Here is a 24,828-nt window from a genome sequence, read left to right as displayed (position 1 = left end):
CCAGGCTGGAGTGCAATGGCGTGATCTCGGCTCACTGCAGCCTCCACCTCCTGGGTGCAAGCAACTCTCCTGCCTCAGCCTCCTGAGTATCTGGGATTATAGGCATGCACCACCATGCCCAGCTAATTTTGTATTTTTAGTAGAGACAGGATTTCTCCATATTGGTCAGGCTGGTCTCAAACTCCCGTCCTCAGGTGGTCTGCCTGGCTCGGCCTCCCAAAGTGCTGGGATTACAGGCATGAGCCACTGCACCCGGCCAGCTTTGCTCTTTATTAGCTGCATGTGAATTTGATTACTTTACTTCTCTGAACCTGTTTTGGAAACATTAAACAAGAAATGTACCTAAAGCTTTTAATATACCGGCTCACACAGAGCAAGCATTCAGTAAATACCCACCACTATTAATTTTTTTTTATCTGATCTAAGATGCTGTCTAGAAGCCCAGGCAAGAGCACAACAGACTCTGCAACCCCAGAGGTAGTCAGGCTCCTGGACACTGTAGGGCCTCTGCGCTAGTTCACGATCCATTATGAGAAGTGAAATGCTCTCATTTCTCATCAGGCAATTGCCAGTTGAGGGACTGGTTTCCCACTGCTGTGCTGGAGCTCCTTTTTACCTGGGTCCTTTTTGGTCTCTTCAAAGGATGCAGCATTACACATGGAGCCTAAGAAAGAAAAAATGGAGCCAGGCCTGGAACAAGGCAAGAAACCAAGACTAGATAGTGTCACCAGCAGCGAGAGCTTTGCGAGCTCCGGGTTTCAGGAAGATAAAAGTCTGAGTGATGTTGAGGAAGAGGAGGGTAGGTATTAATTCCTTCCTGTCCAACGCGCTGAGATATTTTTACAACATACTGTGCATCTCTGAAATTTTTTTCTTATTTATCACTCTAATAAACATCCGTGGGAGACTCGAATGGTAATGTCCTGAGGAGATAAGATTTGAATTAAGATTATTTACAGAGTTACTAATTTTGACAGGGAACTGTACCGTTTTCTCCCCTCAGGCATTTTCATCCTAATGGATCATCCCCCTGCCCCCATGCTTGGATAAAATGGGCTGGAGGCCTGGAAAAAATCTCTGGTGTTCATGTTGAAACTCAAATACTCTTAAAAATGAACTCTGGTCTACTTGTTGGTTTGTTTTATGTTTTGCTAACATTGTTCCAATAAACTGGGATTTGATGGGATAACAAGAGCCATTACAAACAGTTACGGTTCTAATGCTTTCCAGATTCTGATGGTTTCTACAAGGAGCCCATCACTATGGAAGATCTGATTTCTTACAGTTTTCAAGTGGCCAGAGGCATGGAGTTCCTGTCTTCCAGAAAGGTCAGTCTTGCTGTTCACTGTTTTTCCTTCTTTGCCAGGGTTGGACGCACACCTTTGCTATAAATTCATTTTTCCTAGTATTTGCTGATACCTGTGTTCTTTTTTTTTTTTTTTTTTTTTTTGAGACTGAGTCTGGCTCTGTCGCCCAGGCTGGAGTGCAGTGGCCGGATCTCAGCTCACTGCAAGCTCCGCCTCCCGGGTTTACGCCATTCTCCTGCCTCAGCCTCCGGAGTAGCTGGGACCACAGGCGCCCGCCACCTCGCCCGGCTAGTTTTTTTTTTTTTTTTGTATTTTTTAGTAGAGACGGGGTTTCACCGTGTTAGTCAGGATGGTCTCGATCTCCTGACCTTGTGATCCGCCCGTCTCAGCCTCCCAAAGTGCTGGGATTACAGGCTTGAGCCACCGTGCCCGGCTTACCTGTGTTCTTAAATGTAGAACAAACACCACTGCAAGTACCTTAATTTGCCCTGATATGAGGAGTTTTGAGAATGAGGAGTCGTGGATACCGATGGATAGAACTTAATTCTGGGGAAAACTCACAGGTGTCAGACTAGACGAATCTGGTATCTGCTCTCCACAGTGCCCTCTGGCGTATTTTCAAATCTGGCCCAAATCGCAATACATGACTTCATAGGAGAGCAACTGTTAATATAGCCATGTGGGGCCCTCCCACAAAACTGCAGCTGAAGAAAGATCTCATCTTGGCAGCTCAGGATAAAAGGCTGTGGGGCAAGTTTGCCCACTGGTAAATCTGAGATAACCAGCTTCACTGATCAAATAGTAGCCCAGGAGATTCAGAACATGTCTTGACTTTGGGGCTTGGGGACCTGTATTTGTAGAGAGGCTCTTCATGTCTATGGTAGCAGTGTGCACTGAGAGGTGCTCCCTTCACAGCATGGGAAATGGATTACCAAATTAAGATTAATGATGCAGAGGTGTAGGAAATTAGTTGGTTAGGTTAAGAAAATGCATTGATTATGCAGCTGTTTTATTATAGTGCATTCATCGGGACCTGGCAGCGAGAAACATTCTTTTATCTGAGAACAATGTGGTGAAGATCTGTGATTTTGGCCTCGCCCGGGATATTTATAAGAACCCCGATTATGTGAGAAAAGGAGATGTAAGTCAGTTTGATGCTTATTTGACTCATTTATGTCCTATTACTTTTAAACAACAGACTTGGTAAATATTTACACTTCCTCAGCTGTAGTCCCTGAAAACCATCATTGGCTTTCTGTGAAGACAAGCAGTCCAGAGGAGCGGCATCCCAGAGAGCCCTTGTGTAAGGCTCAGAAAGGCCACTGTCTCCTGGTTCTGCTCTCCCCTAATGCCTGGCCTGCCACCTGTCCTTTGGGCAGTGCTTCGTGAGACTGGCTAACCTGAGAAGTGTTTGGTGGGGCCTGGGTGAGACCTTAGCATTACCTTCCTTTGAATCCTGGGGAAATTCCTTGTACCACTGAAAAGAACAGCCTGGACTCTTTCCCTCAAATAAACCCGGGTGATTGATTCAGCAGGTGTATCTGTCTCAGGAAAGGGCGGGGAAGACTGTCAGCAGTAGCTGACTATGAAGGAGACTGTTTACTTCCCATGGCCTTCCATGCCTAGCATCTCTCTGCTGGCTCGCACTGGCTTCTCTTCCCTGCTTGTTTTCAGACATAGTGTTATTTTTCACTTTTGTAGGTGACGTCCCATGTCCTCCCTTCTCCAGCCTATATACCCTGAGGGTTAAGCTTGTGTCTGGGCACCACTGAGTTACAGTAGTGGTTCTCAACTTAATTGAACATACATATCGCCTAGAAGGCGTGTTATGCTACGGTGTGCTGGCCTAACAAGCCTTCCACCCCCCAGAGTTTCTGAGTCAGTGAGTCTTGGGTGGAGCCTGAGAATTTGCGTTTCTAACCAGTTACTACACCAAGGGTGTCCAATCCTTTGGCTTTCCTGGGCCACATTGGAAGAAGAATTATCTTGGGCCACACATAAAATACACTAACAATAGCTGATGGGCTAAAAAAAAAAAAAAAAATTGCAACACATCTCATAATGTTTTAAGAAAGTTTACGAATTTGTGTCAGGCTGCATTCAAAGCTGTCCCAGGCCACATGTGGCCTGCGGGCCAGGAATTGGACATGCTTGTTCTAGAAGGTGCTGACATAGCAGGTCCTAGGACCATACTTTGAGAGCCACTGCACCACAATCTGTTTGTATAGAAACAAAACATACGACTTCGCATTGACCCTTTGTAAAAATAAAAGAAAATAAAGGAAAACAAACTTTCCTTGGGGCCCTGGTCTGGAGAGATGGCACCAACCTTCATGTTAGTCCACCCCTCCTTTCTGTTCATCTGTATCTGAGTCAGCCTCCCTGCCCCTCCCACTTCCTTTCTCCTTGTCTCTCCTTTATCCCATACCTCCCATCAGTCCCCATCATCTAAAGTGGTGAGGCCTAACTCACTGGGATTCCTGCTATCTGAAAAAGAGGAAGATTTGTCTACATGCTTGAAAACCAACTGTATATTCTCTTTCAACACTGACTTCTTTCCTTCTTCTCTTCTTTCTGATGCTTTTGCACACTCTCCCTATTCAGTGACTTTTGAAATCTTGTCTTTTTGCATAGGAATGCTTTTAAAATCCTCCTTCTTGGGAAAAATTTTTAGAAATCACCACCATTTTTCGGGATATCTTCAAATTCAGATCACTTTTCCTTTTCCAAGCCCTGAGTGTCCCTGTGGAGTGCAAGCTTTCTTTGTGGGGGAGGATTTCTCACAGAGCCATGCAGTTAAGGACATGCCGAACACATCAGAGGGGCTTACTGAACATGTACTGCCTTCACTGGACTCAGTATAGCACTCTAGCTCCCTCTTTTAGTGTAACACTGCATACTGTGGTGTTCTCTATGTTAGAAACCAGAACTGCTCTAGGAAATGATTTATGGGCCATATGCTATCTGGGAGGTGACCCCATGGGCACTTGGGTTGAATGTGCTTTGTTTTCATGCCCTTCTGCTCAAGGCCCCTTTGCCCTCTTCCAGACTCGACTTCCTCTGAAATGGATGGCTCCTGAATCTATCTTTGACAAAATCTACAGCACCAAGAGCGACGTGTGGTCTTACGGAGTATTGCTGTGGGAAATCTTCTCCTTAGGTAAATTTGGGAGAAGGAAGAGATCAAACAGCCCAGAAATAAATGTCTGCATCTTCTGCTGAATGTCCTTTGGCTAGATAGCCTTTAGATTAGCTCCTACTGTAACAAAAACTCTTAGGGTGCCATGGGTCCATGTAGACTCTCAGATGAGTAATGGCATATGCTTGTCTGCCCTCTACTGTAAAAGGGCTTTATACGATCATGAGCAAGGTCAGATGGGTATAAAGTCTGAAGTCGGGTTTATCTTTTTCTGTACTTTTTCCGATTCTGTCCTTTTCCAATTCCTCAACACGCACACCTCTAACGCCCTTACCCGTTCCCTCCCCGCATCTCCCACCACCTCAAAATTTCTTCCTAGGAAAGGCCATAATAAGCCCAGCTAACCCAGTGAGGAAAGTGCTGTTAGAAACAGGAGACCTTTCCAGTGCCTCTGATATTAACACATGATACGGCTCTGGACACCGGATTATACAGGATGAGCAGTAAAGAACACTGGTTGTATTTATTCTGCTTGCAAAAACATCCACTATGGGCGGCTAGAAGCCCTGTTCAAAGCACACAGATGCCTGCAGAGCCCACATCTGCTTGCAGACACACAGTGATGATCTGAGGCCTCCAAAACTCAAGTTCTAGCCAAGAGTCTTCTGGGCTTTGCCAAAAATTTGCCTTTCACAGCAAATAAAAGTCACCCAGTAACATCCCTGGTTTCCTGTAATGTGTGAAAATCATTCCCCTGCTTTCGATGACAGGCACCTGTTGCTTCCAGTCTTTGAAAGCAGCTTGGCGGCTGCAGTGGCCCCACAATGACACAGTGCCAGCACTGCACGTCTCCCAGCTGCTTCCTACCAGCAGTAATCACTAGAAAGTGCAGACAAACAAATGCTGAGGTAGATGAGGCTCAAGGGCTAGAACAAGAGTGCATTAGAAGGCCTTGCCACCCCCAGCCCTGGCAAGAATCCCCCTAAAAGGAAAGGTTGTAGGGGAATCCTGGGCAGTAAAACCGGCAGAAGGCAAAGCCTAGGCCTCTTAGGTCTCTGGCGCTCTTAGGTCTGCAGACTCCTGACCACGGGCAGCCCCCACCCCACTCCACTCCATTCAGCCCAGCCCTGGAGCCCAAAGCCCCCCTTCCCTCAGGCCTGTCACAGCTCCTAGAGCCCTGGTATTGTAGGAAGTTTGCAAGAGAGTGAATTAAAGTCATTCCCACTCAAGTGTGAATGATTCCCATGTAGCCTATCCCAAATCTATTGGTGTTTTAAAAAGAAGCCTAAGCCAAGTGCCGTGATGGTGAGGACCTGGAGTCCCAGCTGCCCTGGAGGCTGAGGCAGGAGACTTGCTTGAGCCCAGGAGTTCGAAGCTGCAGTGAGCTAAGATCATGCCACCACACTCCAGCCTGGTGACAGAGGGAGACCCATCTCTTAAAAAAAAAAGGAAACTCGCTAACCCAAAGGATGAGTCTCTAATGATGGGACTTCTTTAGAGTTACTTGTGGGGAGAAGACCAGGACCCTTCAGACGACACCTCTTCCTCTGACCACACAGGCAGGAGTAGCCATAGGAATGGCCTGTGGGCACCAGCCCCACACGATGTGACCACCCAACCAAGCGGGTGTCCTTAGCAAGGACTCGCTGAGCTTCTCTGTGTGTTGTACTGTCCATTGAGATCTGTTGTAATCACTGGGAATTTATTACTAAAACATCACTTTAAAGGGAGGAAAGAAACACTGAATTGTCCCCTCTTGGTCTTTTGTACCCTGAAGCCATAATAGGCCCTGTGTTTTCCACATTGTCTCCCACAGGCGGGTCTCCATACCCAGGAGTACAAATGGATGAGGACTTTTGCAGTCGCCTGAGGGAAGGCATGAGGATGAGAGCTCCTGAGTACTCTACTCCTGAAATGTGAGCCCTTGGTGCCCTCCGCTCCCCATCTGACAGCTCGCTTTTCACCAGGGCATCCCTGAGAGGGGATGTTTCGTGGATTCTTAGAGTCCCAGTCTTGGAAGATGCCAAGGTTCTTCTTTCCTTTAGAGATGCTCCCCTCAGCCCGTCAGGCCCAGATATTTTGGGAGCATTTTCTTACAGTGGGGCACATGGCCCTTGACCCATCCCTGCCTATTTCCTCTCCTGACCACTGACGTGACTTTTCAAGGGCTTTAGCTGGGAACTGAAGTTAGAAATTTAGTTTCTAGGTATGAATCCAGGCAAAACAAACAGGTCACCCAGGAACTGAATGCAAGACCTTGGCCTTACTCACAGAGTGGGAGCCAAACAGGCCTAGCAGCCCTAGGGATGGAGAGCCAGACCTTGATCTTGTGACCATTCCTATATCTGCACGGAATGCCCATGAAGGGGTTGATGTGGTCTGCAGAAGAGGTCTTGGAGAGGAAAAGGGGAACTTCCTGCCATCATGATTATGCTTCACAGAAGGCTTTGTGGGCAATACAAGTTCCTTAGAATCCTTTAGGAGGAATAGGGGCCGGGCATGGTGGCTCACATCTGTAATCCCAGCACTTTGGGAGGCAGAGGCGGGCGGATCACTTGAGGTCAGGAGGTCAAGACTAGCCTGGCCAACATGGTGAAACCCCGTCTCTACTAAAACTACAAAAGTTAGCCGGGCCTGGTGGCAACTACTTGCGAGGCTGAGGCATGAGAATCACTTAAGCCCAGGAAGCAGAGATTGCAGTGAGCCAAGATCACGCCACTGCACTCCAGCCTGGGTGACGACAGAGTAAGACTGTGTCTCAAAAAAAAAAGAATCCTTTAGGAATAGGCCCAGCAGCTGTCTGGAGCTGCCTGGTCACATGGCTTTTCGGGGTGTCCCTGTGAGGCTTTCTCCACTGTGCAAATTGCACTTGCTTGCCTCTCTTGGACACTCTTTTTTTCCTGGGGATTTGTGGATGTTTTGCACTTTGAGGCCTGAGCAGGAATGTGATGACACTTGCACTTTTGTGGAGCTGCTGACAAGGACTTGGGCCTCTCTGAGGCGGCACCACCTTTCCTGAACTGGCAGGGGCCCTCCCATTCCACCCACACAATGGGGTCCTGTCAGAAGCACTGGCTGGCCTTTGAGAAGGACAGGGAATGCAGGAAGTGTGGGCTTAGCCAAAGGGCAAAGTCGCTGTCTCTTTCCTTCATCATCTCGGGGTAAGGGTAGGTCAGGCCCAGAATGGGGAACTGGAGAGGTGGACGGAAGACTCAGGCCCAACAGCAGGGCTGGGTAGCTCTGCCCAAGCATAGGGAAGCGGGAGGGGACCTGTTCTTGTCACTGGTGCATGGTGTCCTCATCAGAAAAGTACAGGGAGCTGAGGCAAGGACTGTTTCTGAGAGCTGGGGATAGAGCTGGATGATTAACTTTATGATTTTCTAATGTTTTCCCACATAGAGTCTCATTTGAAGTTCCCAGAGACCTTGAGGGGTGGTCAGGGCAGCTATTATAATCTGAATTTAGCAAGTAATGAAACAGAGATGCCAAGACCTGAAGCAATGTGCTGTCTGTCAGCTGAGAAGCAGAGGAGACATTTAGAACCCAAGCCTCCGGACTGATGTCCCTAGACCACAGGGGCTGTTGAATTAGGAACAGACCCCACAGTCCTCAGAAGAAATGCTTCTCTGATATGGCCACTCATGCTTTGAATTAAATATGTCCTTCCAATCTTCACATAGTCTGAAAATCTCAAGAGTAGGCTCTCAATTACTACTAATAATTGTTATTATTAAATAACAAGATTTTTACATCAAAATAAATGCAAAACAGTATGAAATTAATTTTTATTTTTACTTCTGTATAAATTCTAAATAGTATGAAATTAGTTTAGTTGGGTTTTTTTGTTTGTTTGTTTTTTTGAGATAGTGTCTCGCTCTGCTGTCCAGGCTGGAGTGCAGTGACGTGATCGCAGCTCACTGCAACCTCCACCTCCTGAGTTCAAGTCATGCTTCTTCCTCAGCCTCCTGAGTTGCTGGGACTATAGGCATGTGCCACCATACCTGGCTAATTTTTGTATTTTTTTGTAGAGATGGGGTTTCTCCATGTTGGCCAGGCTGGTCTCAAACTCCTGAGCTCAAGTGATCCACTGGCCTTGGCCTCCCAAAGTGTTGGGATTACAGGAGTAAGCCTCCATGCCTGGCCTGAAACTAGTTTTTATTATAACAGTATTGAATAATACTGATTAAATAGTTATTTGGTTCTTATAAGTGCCACTATTTTAAGCATTAATTTATTTAATGCTCATAACAGTCCTATAAAGCAGGACTACCATGATTTCCATTTCACAGATGAGAAAACAGGCACCGCACATGTAAGTGATTTGCTCAAGGCTGCACTGGTAATAACTTAAGCGAATTCAGCCTGAGTCCAGAGACCACAGCACCATCCCACACCCCTGCAGAGTGCGCTTCCCGTTCATACCCAGGCTGTGGTCGGAAATAACTCAGAGGTACAAAGTCACATCAGCTTTGGACCAAAAATTGCCTTGGACTTGCTCAAACCTTCAAGTCTTTACATAAACCTCACTGAGGTAGCTCCCTTGCCTCGAGCGACCTAGAGAGAGTGGTATGGTTCCTTAATTCTGAGGAGGGAGAGATTTTAGACATTTTAAAAAGTAAGAAGCTCTGGTGAAATACTTCTTCAGAAGGCCAGACTTCAAACCTTCAGACATTTTCTCAAGCATGTGAAAGCTGATGGAGTAATATCCTTCTTGTTTGTTCTAACAGTAGGAAGGGCTGGGTGAGGACCAAGTGCAGCTTCTCAGAACTGGGATTCTGTGATCTGAACTTGGCGTAAAGCGGTGTGTATTTGGGAACTTGGGTGATAGCTTGGAAAGAAAACTTCCTGGAGGCCCCTCGTCCCCAGCTTGGATGCAAACTAATGTCTCTTAACTTTACTAAACCTATTTACTTAGTGGCACAAAATCTTGTAACATTGAGTTGTTGGTTCCTTGCCCAGATACTGTTGAATCAGATGTCCTTCAATAAGGGAATAAGCAATGAATTTTTTGATTTTGTTTTTTCTTTTCCTTTGGTGTTTGCTGAGATGATTCACATTGGATTTTAGGCAAGAAGAGTGGAAACTAAAAATCGGAATCCAAGAGTCAAAAGTAAAAAACAGCAAGTGGTTATAGATGGTTCCGTTTACAAGTGTCAGCAGGGAAATCAGGGAGTGTCCTGCTCAGGATGGTGCTTCTCCCAGACAGCAGCTTGATCCTGTGGGGAGACGATGGTGCGGGAGGAGATGAGCCCACAGCCTCTACCTGAAGGCCTCTCTTTGGAGCCCAGCCTCAACCTCACAGGCTCAAGTGATCCTCCCGCCTCAGCCTCCTGTACTACAGGGACTACAGGCGTGCATCACCATGCTTGACTAACTCTTCTATTTTTTGTGGAGATAAAGTCTCGCTATGTTGTCCAGGATGATCTTGAACTCCTGACTTCAAACAATTGTCCCACCATGGCCTCCCAAAGCATTGGGATTATAGATGTTAGCCACCACACCTGGATTCTTTTTTTTTTTTTCTTTTTCTTACCTTTCTGTAGTCTTACTGCGTTTGGCAGCCACCTCATATACTTTGAAACAAAATAGGAATATACTTAAGAGATATCTAGAGCCATTGGCGCCCCCTAAAGGCATACCTCTAAGAAGTGTCCGAGGGAGGGTATGAACTGGGGTTTCTCCCAGCGCAAGCACAGCTGTACTGTCTGCAGTACAGCTGAAGAATTCACAGAAGGAGCAGAGTCATCTCTTCCCGGAGACGAATCTGACTTCTTTTAGCAGATATTTATTGCTCTGGGGTAGGCGAGAGGTGTGGAATGAGGCCCTGCCCACACAGTGCTTACAGCCTGATGGGTGGGAATCAAATTCGGGGCCCATTCAGATTTGAGTGTGACTCAGAGTCCTTTTTTCATCCAGACCATCTTCTGAGAGAAGAGGTAACGTATAATAAACATCCCTTGAAGAGCGCAAGGTTCAAGGAGAATCAGTTCTTAATGCAGTGCGTGTATGGACCTCTGGCCTGTGCTTTTCAGAGAGGGCGGTAGGTGCAGACCTCGAGTCCATGCAGACATGCCCAAGAGAGGAGCCTGATGCCGTTACATCTAAAATGTAAAGAAGAGGCTGGGCGCGGTGGCTCATGCCTGTAATCCCAGAACTTTGGGAGGCCGAGGCTGGTGAATAGTTGAGGCCAGGAGTTTGAGACCAGCCTGGCAAACATGATAAAACCCCATCTCTACTAAAAACACAAAAATTAAACCAGGCGTGGTGGTGGGCGCCTGTGATCCCAGCTACTCAGGAGGCTAAGGCAGGAGGATCACTTGAACCTGGGAGGTGGAGGTTGCAGTAAGCTAAGATCATGCCACTGCACTCAAGCCTGGTCGACAGAGCGAGACTCTGCATCAAATAATAATAATAATAATAATAATAATAATAATAAAATGTAAGAGAAGAATTGCAGAGGAATCTGTTGACATTGGAATCCCAGGACAAGATTTGACCTCTGTGCTATTAGGACAAATGTTTCATATCCAGGTACCCAGGCTGTACTGTGTGCCTTGAGTGGTGGGAGGCCAGTTTGTAACAGTGGCTCTGCAGTGCTGGGAGAGAATGATCAGCTACACACAGGAACTTTGCTCACAGCCCCAGAAACTCCACACTGGGCTTCAGCTTCTGGAAGTGACACAGTCATGTACACAGGACCTTCCCCACTGGTCTCCACTGCTTAGTCCATCAAGGGAAGTGTGAGGACTTGCAAATGCCACATGCTTTTTAAGAAGCCAGCTAAACCAACCTTTGTTACAACCCAAGAATGAAATAAGTACTACAAACTATTCGGCCATTGATATTTATGGCTGTATGACCTTTTTTTTTTTTTTTTTAAACTTAAAGGACATTGTCCTGCTTCTGAAAGTGCAGGGAGGAGTACTCCACTTCACACTGAACTGCAGTGAGCAGTGGGGTTTCCTTTCTGAATAGCTGTGTTTCAGTCACAGAACTCAGACTTTCCACCTGCAGAGGCCACAGGCACAACAAAGAACCTGGGTATCCATGAGCTCTGGAGGGTTGGTTAGTCTGTCTTGGTAGACGTGTTTTCCACTGACAGCAGGACCTGGCCCAGACAGCCTTTTAAGTGCTGGTGCTATAAACCCAAACCTAGAAATGAAACAGGGTCACATAGTATACAGAAAGCTTGGTCTTTATGCGGATGGCAGCGCTCCCTTTGCAGTACCTAAGGCAATGCATAGGATGATCACTGCTCTCCAGCTACTTCTGTTGCTGTTTTCCCCACCAGCTATCAGATCATGCTGGACTGCTGGCACAGAGACCCAAAAGAAAGGCCAAGATTTGCAGAACTTGTGGAAAAACTGGGTGATTTGCTTCAAGCAAATGTACAACAGGTAAAACAAAATTTATCTACATCTAAATGCCTTTGAGTGTACATCGGGGGGCATTTTATTTGTTTTTTTAAGCGCTAAGGAATAGCTGAGATGAGAAGTTTTAAAAAAGTGTGTGTGTGTATGTGTGTGTGTACAGAATTGTCTTCTCAAAACACAACCAAGATTGTGCGAATGACAAATCAAAGTTGACATATGGTTCGTAGAAATTGTTGAAGTCAGAATTGATGCAATGACAGCTCTATCTTCGGTATTTTAGGATGGTAAAGACTACATCCCAATCAATGCCATACTGACAGGAAATAGTGGGTTTACATACTCAACTCCTGCCTTCTCTGAGGACTTCTTCAAGGAAGGTATTTCGGCTCCGAAGTTTAATTCAGAAAGCTCTGATGATGTCAGGTAAGATTTCTTTCTCAAACTTTATATCACAGAATTTTCCAGCAAAAAAAAAGAAGGAAAAAGAAAGAAGGAAGGAGGGAAAGAAGGAAGGAAGGAAGGTGGGAAGGAAGGAAGGAAGGAAGGAAGGAAGGAAGGAAGGAAGGAAGGAAAAAGGAAGAAAGAAAGATTGTGTAGTGATCATCACCCATATGCCCATCCCCTAAATTCAACTGTTGTTAACATTTTGCCCTATTTTGTCTATTATACTCTCTATGATTGTGTTTGTTCTGGATTTTTCTTTTTGCTGAATCATTTAAAAGGAGGCTTAAGTCATAATAGCACGTTACTCCTAAATACTTTGGTATACATTTTGGAAGAAGGCTATTATTGCTGGGCACAGTGGCTTGTGCCTGTAATCGCAGCACTTTGGGAGACTGAGGTGGGAGGATCACTCGAGCCTAGGAGTTCAAAATCTGTCTCAGCAACATAGAGAGACCTTGTCTTACTGAAAATAAAAAAATTAGCCGGGTGTGGTGGTGTGCACCTGTAGTCCCAGCTACTCAGGAGGCTGAGGTTGGAGGATCACTTGAGCCTGGGAGATGGAGGCTGCAGTGAGCTATGATTGCGTGACTGCACTCAAAGAAGGACATACTCCTGTGTAAACCACACCAAAATTATCACACCAAATAAATTCCTTAATGCCATCTAATAGTCAAATTTCCATAATTTCACCTGTCTTTACATCTTTTTTTAAAAAGCAGGATCCAGTTAAGAATAACAGATTACATTTTCTTAAGTTTCTTGTCTATCTTATTCTAGAACCTTACCCCATCTTTTCTTTTCCCCATGACATTGAATTTTTTGGTGAAACCTTAGATAAAACTAAACAAACAAAGCGAGCTGTGTTTTCATTTGTTTTGCTTTGTTTTGACCTAACAAATGAATCTATCCCGTATTACTGCAGAGGGAACTGGAGAAGGGGCAAGGCAAGGGAACAGATATGTACTGTGGCCACTGCTGGCCCCGGGGCCTGACTTCAGGACTGATAGTTACGCATGCATGAAACCTGGGCAGGGCTGATGGTTACACAGACACGTGCTGGGTCTGGCACGGTGCTAGGCTTTTTCCATCTATCAACTCCTTTTACGCTCAGAGCAGTCTTGGGAAGAACATATCATTCCTGTTACATAAATGGAGACCTTAAGGCTCCCAGGAGGAAGGCTTGCGGAAACTGTGTAGCTAGAAAGTGGCAGAATAGTTTTCTAACCCAGGAGTTCTGACCCTCCCTCCCTGTACCCAATGCAGTCAGGACTCCTTTTAGGGCTTCCAGACCGTGCTATGGGCCTCTAGCATCTCTCTTTGCAGTAGACACAGCTCTCTGGCTCTGACCTCAGTTCAGCCACCAGGGAAGATACGGGAAGGAGCTGCAGCAGTCAGAAAATACTGCTCACAGCCGGGCGCAGTGGCTCATGCCTGGAATCCCCCCAGCACTTTGGGAGGCCGAAACGGTGGATCACCTGAGGTCAGGAGTTCAAGACCAGCCTGGCCAACATGGTGAAACCCCGTCTCTACTAAAAATACAAAAATTAGCTGGGGGCAGTGGCATGCACCTGTAGTCCCAGCTACTCGGGAGGCTGAGGTAGGAGAATCACTTGAACCAGGGTGGCGGAGGATTCAGTGAGCTGAGATCGTGCCACTGCACTCTAGCCTAGGTGACAGAGCAAGACTCTGTCTCCAAAAAAAAAGAAAAGAAAAAAGAAAATACTGCTACCCACCTGTGACAGGACTCAAAGAAACCCAGTGCCACATCCAGACTTGTGGTGATGGATTACAGGTCAGCCTCACTGTTCAGGCCTCACAACCAGCCCAAGAGGCTGAAGCAGATGAGTCATCATTTTGTGAAGTTGGGAAAACTAGTTCAGATTAAATAATTTGGCAAGGTCTGGCTGCGTTAGAGAGAGGGAGGGGAGGGGTGGGTGGCATGTCAGTTATATGTGGACCCTTCTAAGGGGGCTTAGCCTTAGGCCAGTAGGGAGCTTGCCCATGACACTGGGACTGGCAGAGAGTGACAGAGTATGGGACTGAGAAATTCAGTCAGTAGGTGAACTTGCCTTGTGAGTAACCACAGAGTGGATGTCTCCAATAGTCCTTCCTAATAATCATCAACAAAAGTCAGTAGGTAGTTATAGAGACATCATACAACCCTACCCAATTCTCCCAATCTGTAATCACAGAAAACATATACAAGCCTGGCGCTAGCACTCGATTATGCCATTAAATAATATTTAGCCATGTAGCCATGCCAGGTCATTCTGCCGCCTCACATCCTTTTCGGAGTACCTGCTAAAGTCCTATCACTTCCCTGCACATCATTTCTCTCCTGCGCCATTGGGCACTCAGACCAGATGATGCCTCCAGGCTCTCCTAGGCCTGACATTCTCTGATTTCACAACGGACCTGAGCAGGTCCCTCTGGGAGTTTCCTCAACACGACAGAATGTGAATTGACAACCATGGGAGGCAGTGGCAATGCCTCCAAGATTCCCAGGGGTCACAGCGGGGAGATTGGGGCCTCAGGAGTTAGGTGATTCCTGTTGGTGTGTTGGTTCCTCTTAGCTAGGATAGGATGCCTGTGGTCTCCTGACTCATTACAGCTGAATGCCTTTTCCTGTCTTGATAATTCTTTCTGTTTCTTCATTAGATATGTAAATGCTTTCAAGTTCATGAGCCTGGAAAGAATCAAAACCTTTGAAGAACTTTTACCAAATGCCACCTCCATGTTTGATGTAAGTCATGAAGTTAAGGTACCCAGTGCACGCTGGCAGACCCCTTCTTCAGATCCCTTCCAGACACCAATGCCAGTAGTGTGGTAGCTCTTGGTCAGCGAGCGTCTGGATTCAGGAGTGGCTGAAATGACAGTGTTGGGAGGACTGACAACTAGACCTAGCTGTGCAGAGCTAATTTGAAAGCAGAGTTCCATGAACTCACTCCAGGACCCAAGTCCCTGCGTGGTAGGAATTTAGACCCTTAGGAAACTCCTTTGTGTATTTCTAAGCTGCTTAGCTGTCAGCGATGCAGCTTTGCTTTCAGAGTAACAGAGGAACTCCCAGCTGTGTGGGTGGTGGCCTTTGTGATGTAACAGAGAGCCTCCTGCAAGCAGCCTTGAGGCGGGGAGGGGTCCACCCAAGCCTTAGGCTCCTTTCTCCTGAGGCTCTGCAGGTTGAACGGCCGTGTTCCTACCCAGCCACACTGAGAGAAGCCAACCAGTATAGCCTGGCAAACAAGAGGCCTCACCTAAAGCCCAGTGATGTGGGGTTGAGGGGCTAAGGGGAGGAGAGGAGGATGGGCAGGAGCGATACTGTAGTTCTAATGTTGCAGCCTCTGGGACTCAAAGTGTGATCTCCAGATAGGCAGGTTCCTACAACCTAGGAGCCGGCTACAAATGCCAACTGTCTGCACCCACCCACACCCACTGAGTCAGGTGCGCCTTGGCAAGATCCCTAGGGGATTCCTGGACACATTAACGTTTAAGAAGTGCTGGTGAGGCCGGGCGTGCTGGCTCACGCCTGTAATCCCAGCACTTTGGGAGGCCGAGGCAGGTGGATCACGAGGTCAGGAGATCGAGACCATCCTGGCCAACACGGTGAAACCCAGTCTCTACTAAAAACACAAAAAAATTAGCTGGATGTGGTGGCGGGTGCCTATAGTCCCAGCTACTAGGGAGGCTTAGGCAGGAGAATGGCGTGAACCTGGGAGGCGGAGGTTGCAGTGAGCCGAGATCATGCCACTGCACTCCAGGCTGGGCAACAGAGTGAGACTCTCTCTAAAAAAAAAAAGAAGTCTGGCAATGACTATGTCCCATAAAGGGCCTGGAAGGCCAACAACAGTGTGAAGGTGATCACTACAATCAGTGTGGCCTTGAGGCAGGCACAGTCATCCTTAAAAAAAAAAGAAACACCACAACCTTATCAGACACACCAGATAAAGGGAAAGATTATTTTAAATATTTTAAGCATCAAAAATAAGCTGAAGAATATAAAAGTAAAGTATATGGATATATTGTTTGGCTGCTTGGTACATTGTTTTCAAGGCCGAGGGAAAAATACTGAGCAAAACGTGAAAGAATTCTCAACCTTCACCCTCCAACCCTAAATCAGTGGTGCATGATGACAGCTTCTTTGTTTGCTTAGGTGTTTATTCATAATTAAGGACACTGCCCTGTAAGAGTCTTAAAGGGTGGCAGGAACAAAGTGTGGGATCCGCTTACTGGAACATGCCGTATTAACAAAGTAGTGAAGAGTCTGCAGGCAACTCAGTGCCAAAGAGAAACCAACAAGGAAATCTGAATGCTGGAGACTATAACCAAGGGGTGGGGGGTGGGGGCTGAGAATTCCATCAAGTTTAAGAAAAAAAATCAAACCATGTCTTTAGGATTTCTTAGAATTCGTGTCTATGGTGGCCACCGCTACTATGGCATACTCATAGTCAATTGCGATCTGCCAAATTAGTTTTAGTATCTTTATGCGATAAGTTGCATCATAGTTTACTGTGGAAAATGTTAACCTGTTACTTGCCATTTTCCCTTTTGCTTAAATGTATTTACTTCATGTTCAGGAAGGGCCTCAAAGTCACTGGGGATCAGACATGATTTGCAGCAGGTCAAGTTTGTAGTGACCAACTTAGAGAAAATGCTTTGTCTCAATAGGCAGGGATTGTGGAGGGTGAGGCAGAGCCTGGATCAACAGATGCATCCCAGGATCATCCCTCAGGCTCAGCATGGACTCCCGCTGGGCCAGGCAAAACTATCACCTTTCTCCTTCTCCCCGCAGGACTACCAGGGGGACAGCAGCACTCTGTTGGCCTCTCCCATGCTGAAGCGCTTCACCTGGACTGACAGCAAACCCAAGGCCTCGCTCAAGATTGAGTAAGCACCGGGTATCTTTTCTGTGATCAGTCGATGGAGGGTACGAGGGGAGATGCTGGGGACAGGTGGTGTAATGAGGGATGTTTGAGGACTACTTGCCCTCCTGCACTATACTTGCCCTTCTGCCCTCCTGTTCAGGCGTTGCAGAAAAGCATTTCCCCCCAGAGGGCGAAAAAAGGGGAACATCAAATGGGATATATGAGCACCAAGCTCTGGGGAAAACGTGCAGAAAATCTTGCAGACAGGCATTCCAGACGTGGGAAGCACAGTGCCTCAGGGAAAGAAGCCTGATGTGCCCACCTGTGCATGGTGCAGACGGAGACACGCTCCTGGCGGTGGGAGAGGACGCCCCCGCTGTCACTCCCTATGCCGGCAGGGTTGATACATGAGGAGTCCCAGTACTGTTTTCCAGGGCTAAGACCTGCACCCTGAGAACTCAGCCCCTACAGATGAACGACTTTCCCATTTCATCCTGGCACCCTTTTCTCACTTGACAATTTCTCCACGAAGCCCTGGCTTGACCAGTCCACCCGCTCCTCCCTCCACGCCGTGGCCACCACTGTCAGGAGTCTTATGCACCACCAAATGCCGCTGCAGCTTCTCTGTGCGAGTCGCTACCTCCCAATGGTGCTGGACTGGGAAAAGCTGCGCCTGTCGGATGTTCCTTCCTTTCCTCGTTCAAATGCCTGTTCCCTGTCTCACCCGAAGGCAGAACCTGCTCCTCTTTCACCTGAATCCGGGGTGTGCAGCCATTTTTTTAAAGGGCTAGATAGCACATGTTCCCTACTGCCATTAGCAGGGGTATCCAATCTTTTGGCTTCCCTGGGCCACAATGGAAGAATTATCTTGGGTTACACATAAAATACACTGACACTAATGATAACCGATAAGCTAAAAAAGTTGCAAACAAATCTCATAATGTTTTAAGAAAGTTTACGAGTTTGTGTTGGGCCGCATTCAAAGCCATCCTGGGCTGCATGCAGCCCGCAGGCCACAAGTTGGGCAAGCTTGCATTATAGTAGAAAAAGCAGCCGTAGACAGTACATCATCAAGAAGACACGGCTGTGTTCCCACACACTGTATTTACAGAAACAGGTGAGCATGGCCAGCGAGTACATGAAAAGATGCTCAACATCATCAGTCATTAGGGAAATACAAATCAAGACTACCATGAGGGGCTGGACGTGGTGGCTCATGCAGTAGTCTCAACACTTTGGGAGGCCGAGGTGGGTGGATCACTTGAGTCCAGGAGCAACATGGCAAAACCCTGTCTCTACTAAAATTTCAGAAATTAGCTGGGCGTGCTGGCATGTGCCTTTAGTCCCAGCTACTTGGGAGGCTGAGGTGGGAGGATCACTTGAGCTTGGGAGATTGAGGCTGCAGCGAGCCACAATTGCACCACTACACTCTAGCCTGGGTGACAGAGGGATAAAAAAAGGGAAAGAGATTACCATGAGATACCACTTCACACCCATGAGGATAGCTAGATGAAGTCAGTGTGGCGAGGATATGGAGAAATTGGAACCCTCCTACACTGCTGGTGGAAATGTTAAATGGCGCAATCACTTTGGAAAACAGTTTAGCTGTTGCCCTAAAAGGTTAAACAGTTACCCTGAGACTCAGCAATTCAACTCCTAGGCATATACTCAAGAAAAATGAAAACTGATGTCCACAGCAAAACTTGCATACAGATGTTCATAGCAGCATTACTCATAATCGCCAAAAGTAGAAACAACCTAAATATCCATCAGTTGATGACTAAATGAATAAAATATGGTATATCCACACAATATAAAATTGTCAATAAAAAGTATGCAGTATGCATGCATGTTACAACCTGGATGAACCTTGAAAATATTACGCTCAGTAAAAGCAGTCATAAAATATCTCATATTGTATGAGTCCTTTTATATGAAATGCCCAGAATTGGTAAATCTGGAGGCAGAAAGTAGACCAGTAGTTTCCTTGGGCTGGAGCTGGAGGGTGTGAGGAACAAAGACTGCTAATGGGTATGAGTTTTGGGGGGTGGTGGCAGCTCTCTAAAGTTGATCATGGTGATGTTTGCACAACTTGTGTCGACACAAAAAACCATTGGCTTACACACTTTAAATAGGTGAATTATGCAGTATGTAAATTATATCTCCATAAAGCTCTCATTAAAAAAAAAACACCAGCCAGGTGGGCAGATATGGGTTATAGTTTTGAACCCTGATCTAAAGCAAAGAATGGCAACAAGTGCCTCCAAGTGATGTAGTTAGCACAGTTCATCGACCACAAGTAAATGGGAAAGACAGGGGCATTTCCAGGCAAACATCTGTGTGTGTGTTTCCTTTTCACATGAGCACAATGGTATTAGAATTGAGTTACAGCCCATCAGAGGCACCAGTGAGGAATGAATGGATCAAAGGGGAAGGTAGGATACTTGCTCTTTTGTTTCCTACTTTGGAACACCTCAGAAAATGGGTGGTGACTAATTTTATCTAGATATTTGTTAAAGAAAAACATAAACCATAAATTGTATCCTCTACTCTGAGACTGAAAATATACAACATGGACATGTTAGTCCAGACCAGTCTAAAACATGCTTCACGGGTTCCCTTCCTCATCCCAGATCCCTTGAAAATAAAAAATTCAAACGAATATTAAAGGGCAAGAGCAGCCCTTCCTCCTCAGGTGTCTGTCCTAGTCTGGGTATAACGTAGAGGACCCAGAAGCAAGTTTCTCCACCCTTGAGCCTTGCTGGTGACAAGTAGCACCATAACTAAAAGCGTTTCCTCTTCTAGAACACAGGCACGATAGGGAGAGGGGCACTCACCTGTGTGTGTGAAGCTCTATTGTTTTCTGAGACTGTTGTAACAAATTGGCACTAACTTGGCAACTTACAAGAGAAATTTATTCTCTTGCAGTTCTGGAGGCCAGAAGGGAGATAAAATATGAAAAATGTGAATATTTTGGAGGGCAGGAGGCATTTCTCAGCCTACCACAGAAGCTGTTTGACCCGAGAATAGGAGAGGGCTGCACCCAGGTCTTGGAGTTACTTTCCACCCGGATTATGGGTTTGCGTTATCTTAGCAGACATCTCACACCCTCCCCCAGCCACTGTCTTTCTGCCCCATGACACCCAGCTGCTATGAGGGAGGCCGTGTGCAGCTTTAGAACAGAGGAAATCTGACAGCAGTTGAGGGGGGGTTCGAAAACCATGAACTCTAGGACAGGTACGAACAAATGACCCACTCAGAAAGAGTAGATTTTAGTGTCTTGTTTTCTAAAAACCAATTCTGAACATTTGATTTCTTTCCTTTCTTTAGCTTGAGAGTCACCAGTAAAAGTAAGGAGTCGGGGCTTTCTGATGCCAGCAGGCCCAGTTTCTGCCATTCCAGCTGTGGGCACATCAGCGAAGGCAAGCGCAGGTTCACCTACGACAACGCTGAGCTGGAAAGGAAAATCGCGTGCTGCTCCCCGCCCCCAGACTACAACTCGGTGGTCCTGTACTCCACCCCACCCGTCTAGAGTGTGACACAAAGCCTTATTTCTAGAAGCACATGTGTATTTATACCCCCGGGAAACTAGCTTTTGCCAGTATTATGCATATGTAAGTTTACACCTTGACCTTTCCATGGGAGCCAGCTGCTTTTTGTGATTTTTTAATAGTGCTTTTTTTTTTTTTTTTTGACTAACAAGAATGTAACTCCAGATAGAGAAATAGTGACAAGTGAAGAACACTACTGCTAAATCCTCATGTTACTCAGTGTTAGAGAAATCCTTCCTAAGCCCGATGACTGCCCTGCTCCAACCTCCGCCACCTCAGGGCACACAGGACTAGTTTGATTCAGGAGCCGCACTGATCACCCAATGCATCATGGACCCCACTAGGCCAGCCCCGCAGCCCAAAACCCAGGGCAACAAGCCCGTTAGCCCCAGGGATCACTGGCTGGCTGGAGCAACATCTCAGGAGTCCTCTAGCAGGCCTAAGACACGTGAGGAGGAAAAGGAAAAAGGCAGAAAGCAAGGGAGAAAAGAGAAACCGGGAGAAGGCATGAGAAAGAATTTGAGACTCACCATGTGGGTGGGGAGGGGGACGGGGCTCAGCAATGCCATTTCAGTGGCTTCCCAGCTCACCCTTCTACATTTGAGGGCCCAGCCAGGAGCAGATGGGACAGAGATGAGGGGACATTTTCTGAATTCTGGGAGGCAAGAAAAGGACAAATACCTTTTTTGGAACTAAAGCAAATTTTAGAACTTTACCTATGGAACTGGTTCTATGTCCATTCCCATTCGTGGTATGTTTTGATTTACAGCACTGAGGGTGGCACTCAACTCTGAGCCCATACTTTTGGCTCCTCTGGTAAGATGCACTGAAAACTTAGGTTGTATCCATGGCATGATGGCCTTAACACTTAAAATGTCACATTCTATTTTGAGTATTAATATACAGTCCAGACACTTAATTTCTTGGTATTATCCTGTTTTGCACAGTTCATTGTGAAAGCAAGCCGAGAAGAATGAGGAGGGTTTTCTCCACACCAAAACTAGGGCTGATGGAGGAAAAAGGTCAATTAGGTCAAGGGAAAACCCCGTCTCTAAACCAGCCAAACCAATTCACCAACACAGCTGGGACCCAAAGCACAGGCAACCAGTCACGTTTCCTTTTCATTTCATGGGGATTCCACTCTCTCCCACTAATCTGGAAGGATGTGGAAGAGCATTAGCTGACGCATATTAAGCACTTTAAGCTCCTTGAGAAAAAAGGCGATATGTAATTTATGCAAGATATTTCTCCAGTTGGGACTCAGGATATTAGTTAATGAGCCATCATTAGAAGAAAAGCCCATTTTCAACTGCTTTGAACCTTGCCTGGGGTCTGAGCATGATGGGAATAGGGAGACAGGGTAGCAAAGGACGCCTACTCTTAGGGTCTAAAGATCAAGTGGGCCTTGGATCACTAAAGCTGGCTCTGTTGGACGCTATTTATGCAAGTTAGGGTCTATGTATTTAGGATGCCTGCACCTTCTGCAGCCAGTCAGAAGCTGGACAGGCAACAGTGGATTGCTGCTGCTTGGGGAGAAGAGTATGCTTCCTTTTATCCATGTAACTTAACTCTAGAACCTGGGCTCTAAGTAACAGAAGAATATATGCTTCCATTCTTATGTGCCACATCCCTGTTTAAAGGCTCTCTGAACGAAGAGATGGGACCACCATCAGCATATTCCCGAGCGAGCCCACTGGCTCCTGGCAGTGGCTTTTGTGGAAGACTCACTAGCCAGAAGAGAGGAGCGGGACAGGTCTCTCCACCAAGATCTAAATCCAAACAAAAGCAGGCTAGAGCCAGAAGAGAGGACAAATCTTTGTTCTTCCTCTTCTTTATATACACAAAAGCACCTGTGACAGCTGGCAATAATATAAATCAGGTAACTAGAAGGAGGTTAAACACAGAAAAAAGACCTCAGTCAATTCTCTATTTTTTTTTTCCAAATCAGGTAACAGCCCAGCAAATAGTGATAACAAATAAAACCTTAGCTATTCATATGTCTTGATTTCAATAATCTAATTCTTAATCATTAAGAGACCATAATAGATACTCCTTTCCAAGAGAAAAGAAAAATCATTAGAATTCCGTTACTCAGCTTCTTCAAACTCAGGTTTGTAGCATACATGAGTCCATCCGTCAGTCAAAGAATGGTTCCATCTGGAGTCTTAATGTAGAAAGAAAAATGGAGGCTTGTAATAATGAGCTAGTTACAAAGTGCTTGTTCATTAAAATAGCACTGAAAATTGAAACATGAATTAACTGATAATATTCCAATCATTTGCCATTTATGACAAAAATGGCACTAACAAAGAACAAGCACTTCCTTTCAGAGTTTCTGAGATAATGTATGTGGAACAGTGTGGGTGGAATGGGGCTGAAACCATATACGAGTCTGTGTCTTGTCAGTCCAAGAAGTGACGCCTAGATGTTAATTTTAGGGACCTGTGCCTTGTTTCCTAGCCCATAAGAACGCAAACATCAAACAGATACTCGCTAGCCTCATTTAAATTGATTAAAGGAGGAGTGCATCTTTGGCCAACAGTGGTGTAACTATATGTGTATGTGTGTGTGTGTGTGTTTTGTGCATAACTATTTAAGGAAACTGGAATTTTAAAGTTACTTTTATACAAACCAAGAATATATGCTACAGATATAAGACAGACATGGTTTGGTCCTATATTTCTAGTCATGATGAATGTATTTTGTATACCATCTTCATATAATAAAATTAACTTCCAAAAACGTACATATTTTCTCCCGGATTTGCTTGTAAGTGTAAAAAAGGGGTCACGGGTGTCCCTGGGGGTAGAGGACTGGTGTTCTTTACTAAACACAGCACAAGAAAGAGAAAGCAAACACTGCTGAAGAGAAGGCAAAGAGGCTTCTATCGGTCCTAGAGAATGGCTGTGCTGAACAATCCGAACACTGCAAACAGCAAGTAAAACACAAAAACGAGGCAGATTGCCCAGAAAACTAAACCCTAACATCAACAGGATCATGAAACAAGTAAAGCATATGCTGGGTGTGAGTGCCAGCCGCAGAGAAAAGTGCCCTCAATTAAAAAGAGGCAGTTGTCCCCAAACACTAATTTTCAGCTGATAAATCATTAGCATAATCACAGCGGGTGTGTGCTCATGCTGCAGGAAACCACACAAAATAACAGGCAAAAGCTTGACACACAAGAATGTGTCAGTACACATGCCAGCTCAGCGTTCTCCAGTCTTGTTTTGTGGATTACATCCTAGGAAAACAGCTCAGGTCCTAAGTACTAGCAATTGAATAAGTGACCAACACTTTGTCTTAGAAAGCGGTCATAGTATTACCTGCCTAATAACGTCATAAGGAAACTAGATATAAGATATTTTAAGGGGAAAAAATAGGCCTACTTTATTTGGGACAAAGACAATAAAAATGGATAAATGACGAATCTCAGTAAACTTTTAGTTAAGAGGGCAAGAGGCATTTTGTCTTCAAGAATCTGAAACCTTTAAAAAGTATTACGGGTTTCATAACATAAGAATAAAATCACTCATTCAGGCAAATGACTTGAAGAATGCTTGAGGAATCAATGTCACGTCACAGTTTAGAAATGTTCTCATGGCTCTGGAAACTTATAGTACATTTGGGAATTTATTTTTATTTTTTCCTCCAGCAGAAGTATGGCCTAGTAAGGTTCATTGGACTCCTCAGTGTTAAACATATTACCAGACTTTTGGGTTTCACAGGCCAGGAAATTAAATAAAAGAAAAATCCTTGATCCCAACACGGCGATGGCCATTCTTCTATTCTGCGAACTAAGAACACTTAAGGGAGGGGGAAAAAAATACAAAACAAAATCGAACCGGATGCTACTAATGTTCTATTTCCTGATCTGGGGGGCAGTGCACAGGTATGCTCACTTCATGATGAGTCACTGAGCTGCACACTTACTTGTGAATGTGTGTGTACATATATGAATGTATGGATGCAATTATTCAATACGATATTACTAAAAGAAGAAAAAACCCCTACCATTTAGTACCACAACTTTTCATAGAAGAAAACCCATTTGAAAAGGTGGAAGGGCTTAATCTCAGACCAAAATATATTTGTATTTGAAACATACCTCTATTATCCTTCTTTTTCCCATTTTCATTTGTACTAGAATAAACTAAT

The 24,828-nt window shown here is 45.7% G+C and overlaps 1 protein-coding gene across 1 annotated transcript in view; it reads left to right on the top strand.

Moving 5' to 3' along the window:
- FLT1 (fms related receptor tyrosine kinase 1) overlaps positions 1-23,419 on the top strand; it is a 196,091-nt gene extending 172,672 nt beyond the window's left edge. The window contains exons 21-30 of the mRNA XM_005585555.4: positions 643-799; positions 1,231-1,328; positions 2,326-2,448; positions 4,356-4,467; positions 6,263-6,362; positions 11,738-11,843; positions 12,100-12,242; positions 14,922-15,006; positions 17,050-17,144; positions 20,453-23,419. Of these exons, the coding sequence (XP_005585612.3) occupies positions 643-799; positions 1,231-1,328; positions 2,326-2,448; positions 4,356-4,467; positions 6,263-6,362; positions 11,738-11,843; positions 12,100-12,242; positions 14,922-15,006; positions 17,050-17,144; positions 20,453-20,654 (1,221 nt within the window). The 3' untranslated portion in view covers positions 20,655-23,419. The remainder of the gene's footprint in view (positions 1-642; positions 800-1,230; positions 1,329-2,325; positions 2,449-4,355; positions 4,468-6,262; positions 6,363-11,737; positions 11,844-12,099; positions 12,243-14,921; positions 15,007-17,049; positions 17,145-20,452) is intronic.
- The last annotated feature ends 1,409 nt before the right edge of the window (positions 23,420-24,828 follow it).

The sequence above is a fragment of the Macaca fascicularis genome, chromosome 17 (genome assembly GCF_037993035.2).
Source record: "Macaca fascicularis isolate 582-1 chromosome 17, T2T-MFA8v1.1".
NCBI classification, from domain to species: Eukaryota; Metazoa; Chordata; class Mammalia; order Primates; family Cercopithecidae; genus Macaca; species Macaca fascicularis.
Note: the sequence above shows the minus strand (reverse complement) of the source record. Positions and strands in the feature narration are given on the sequence as shown.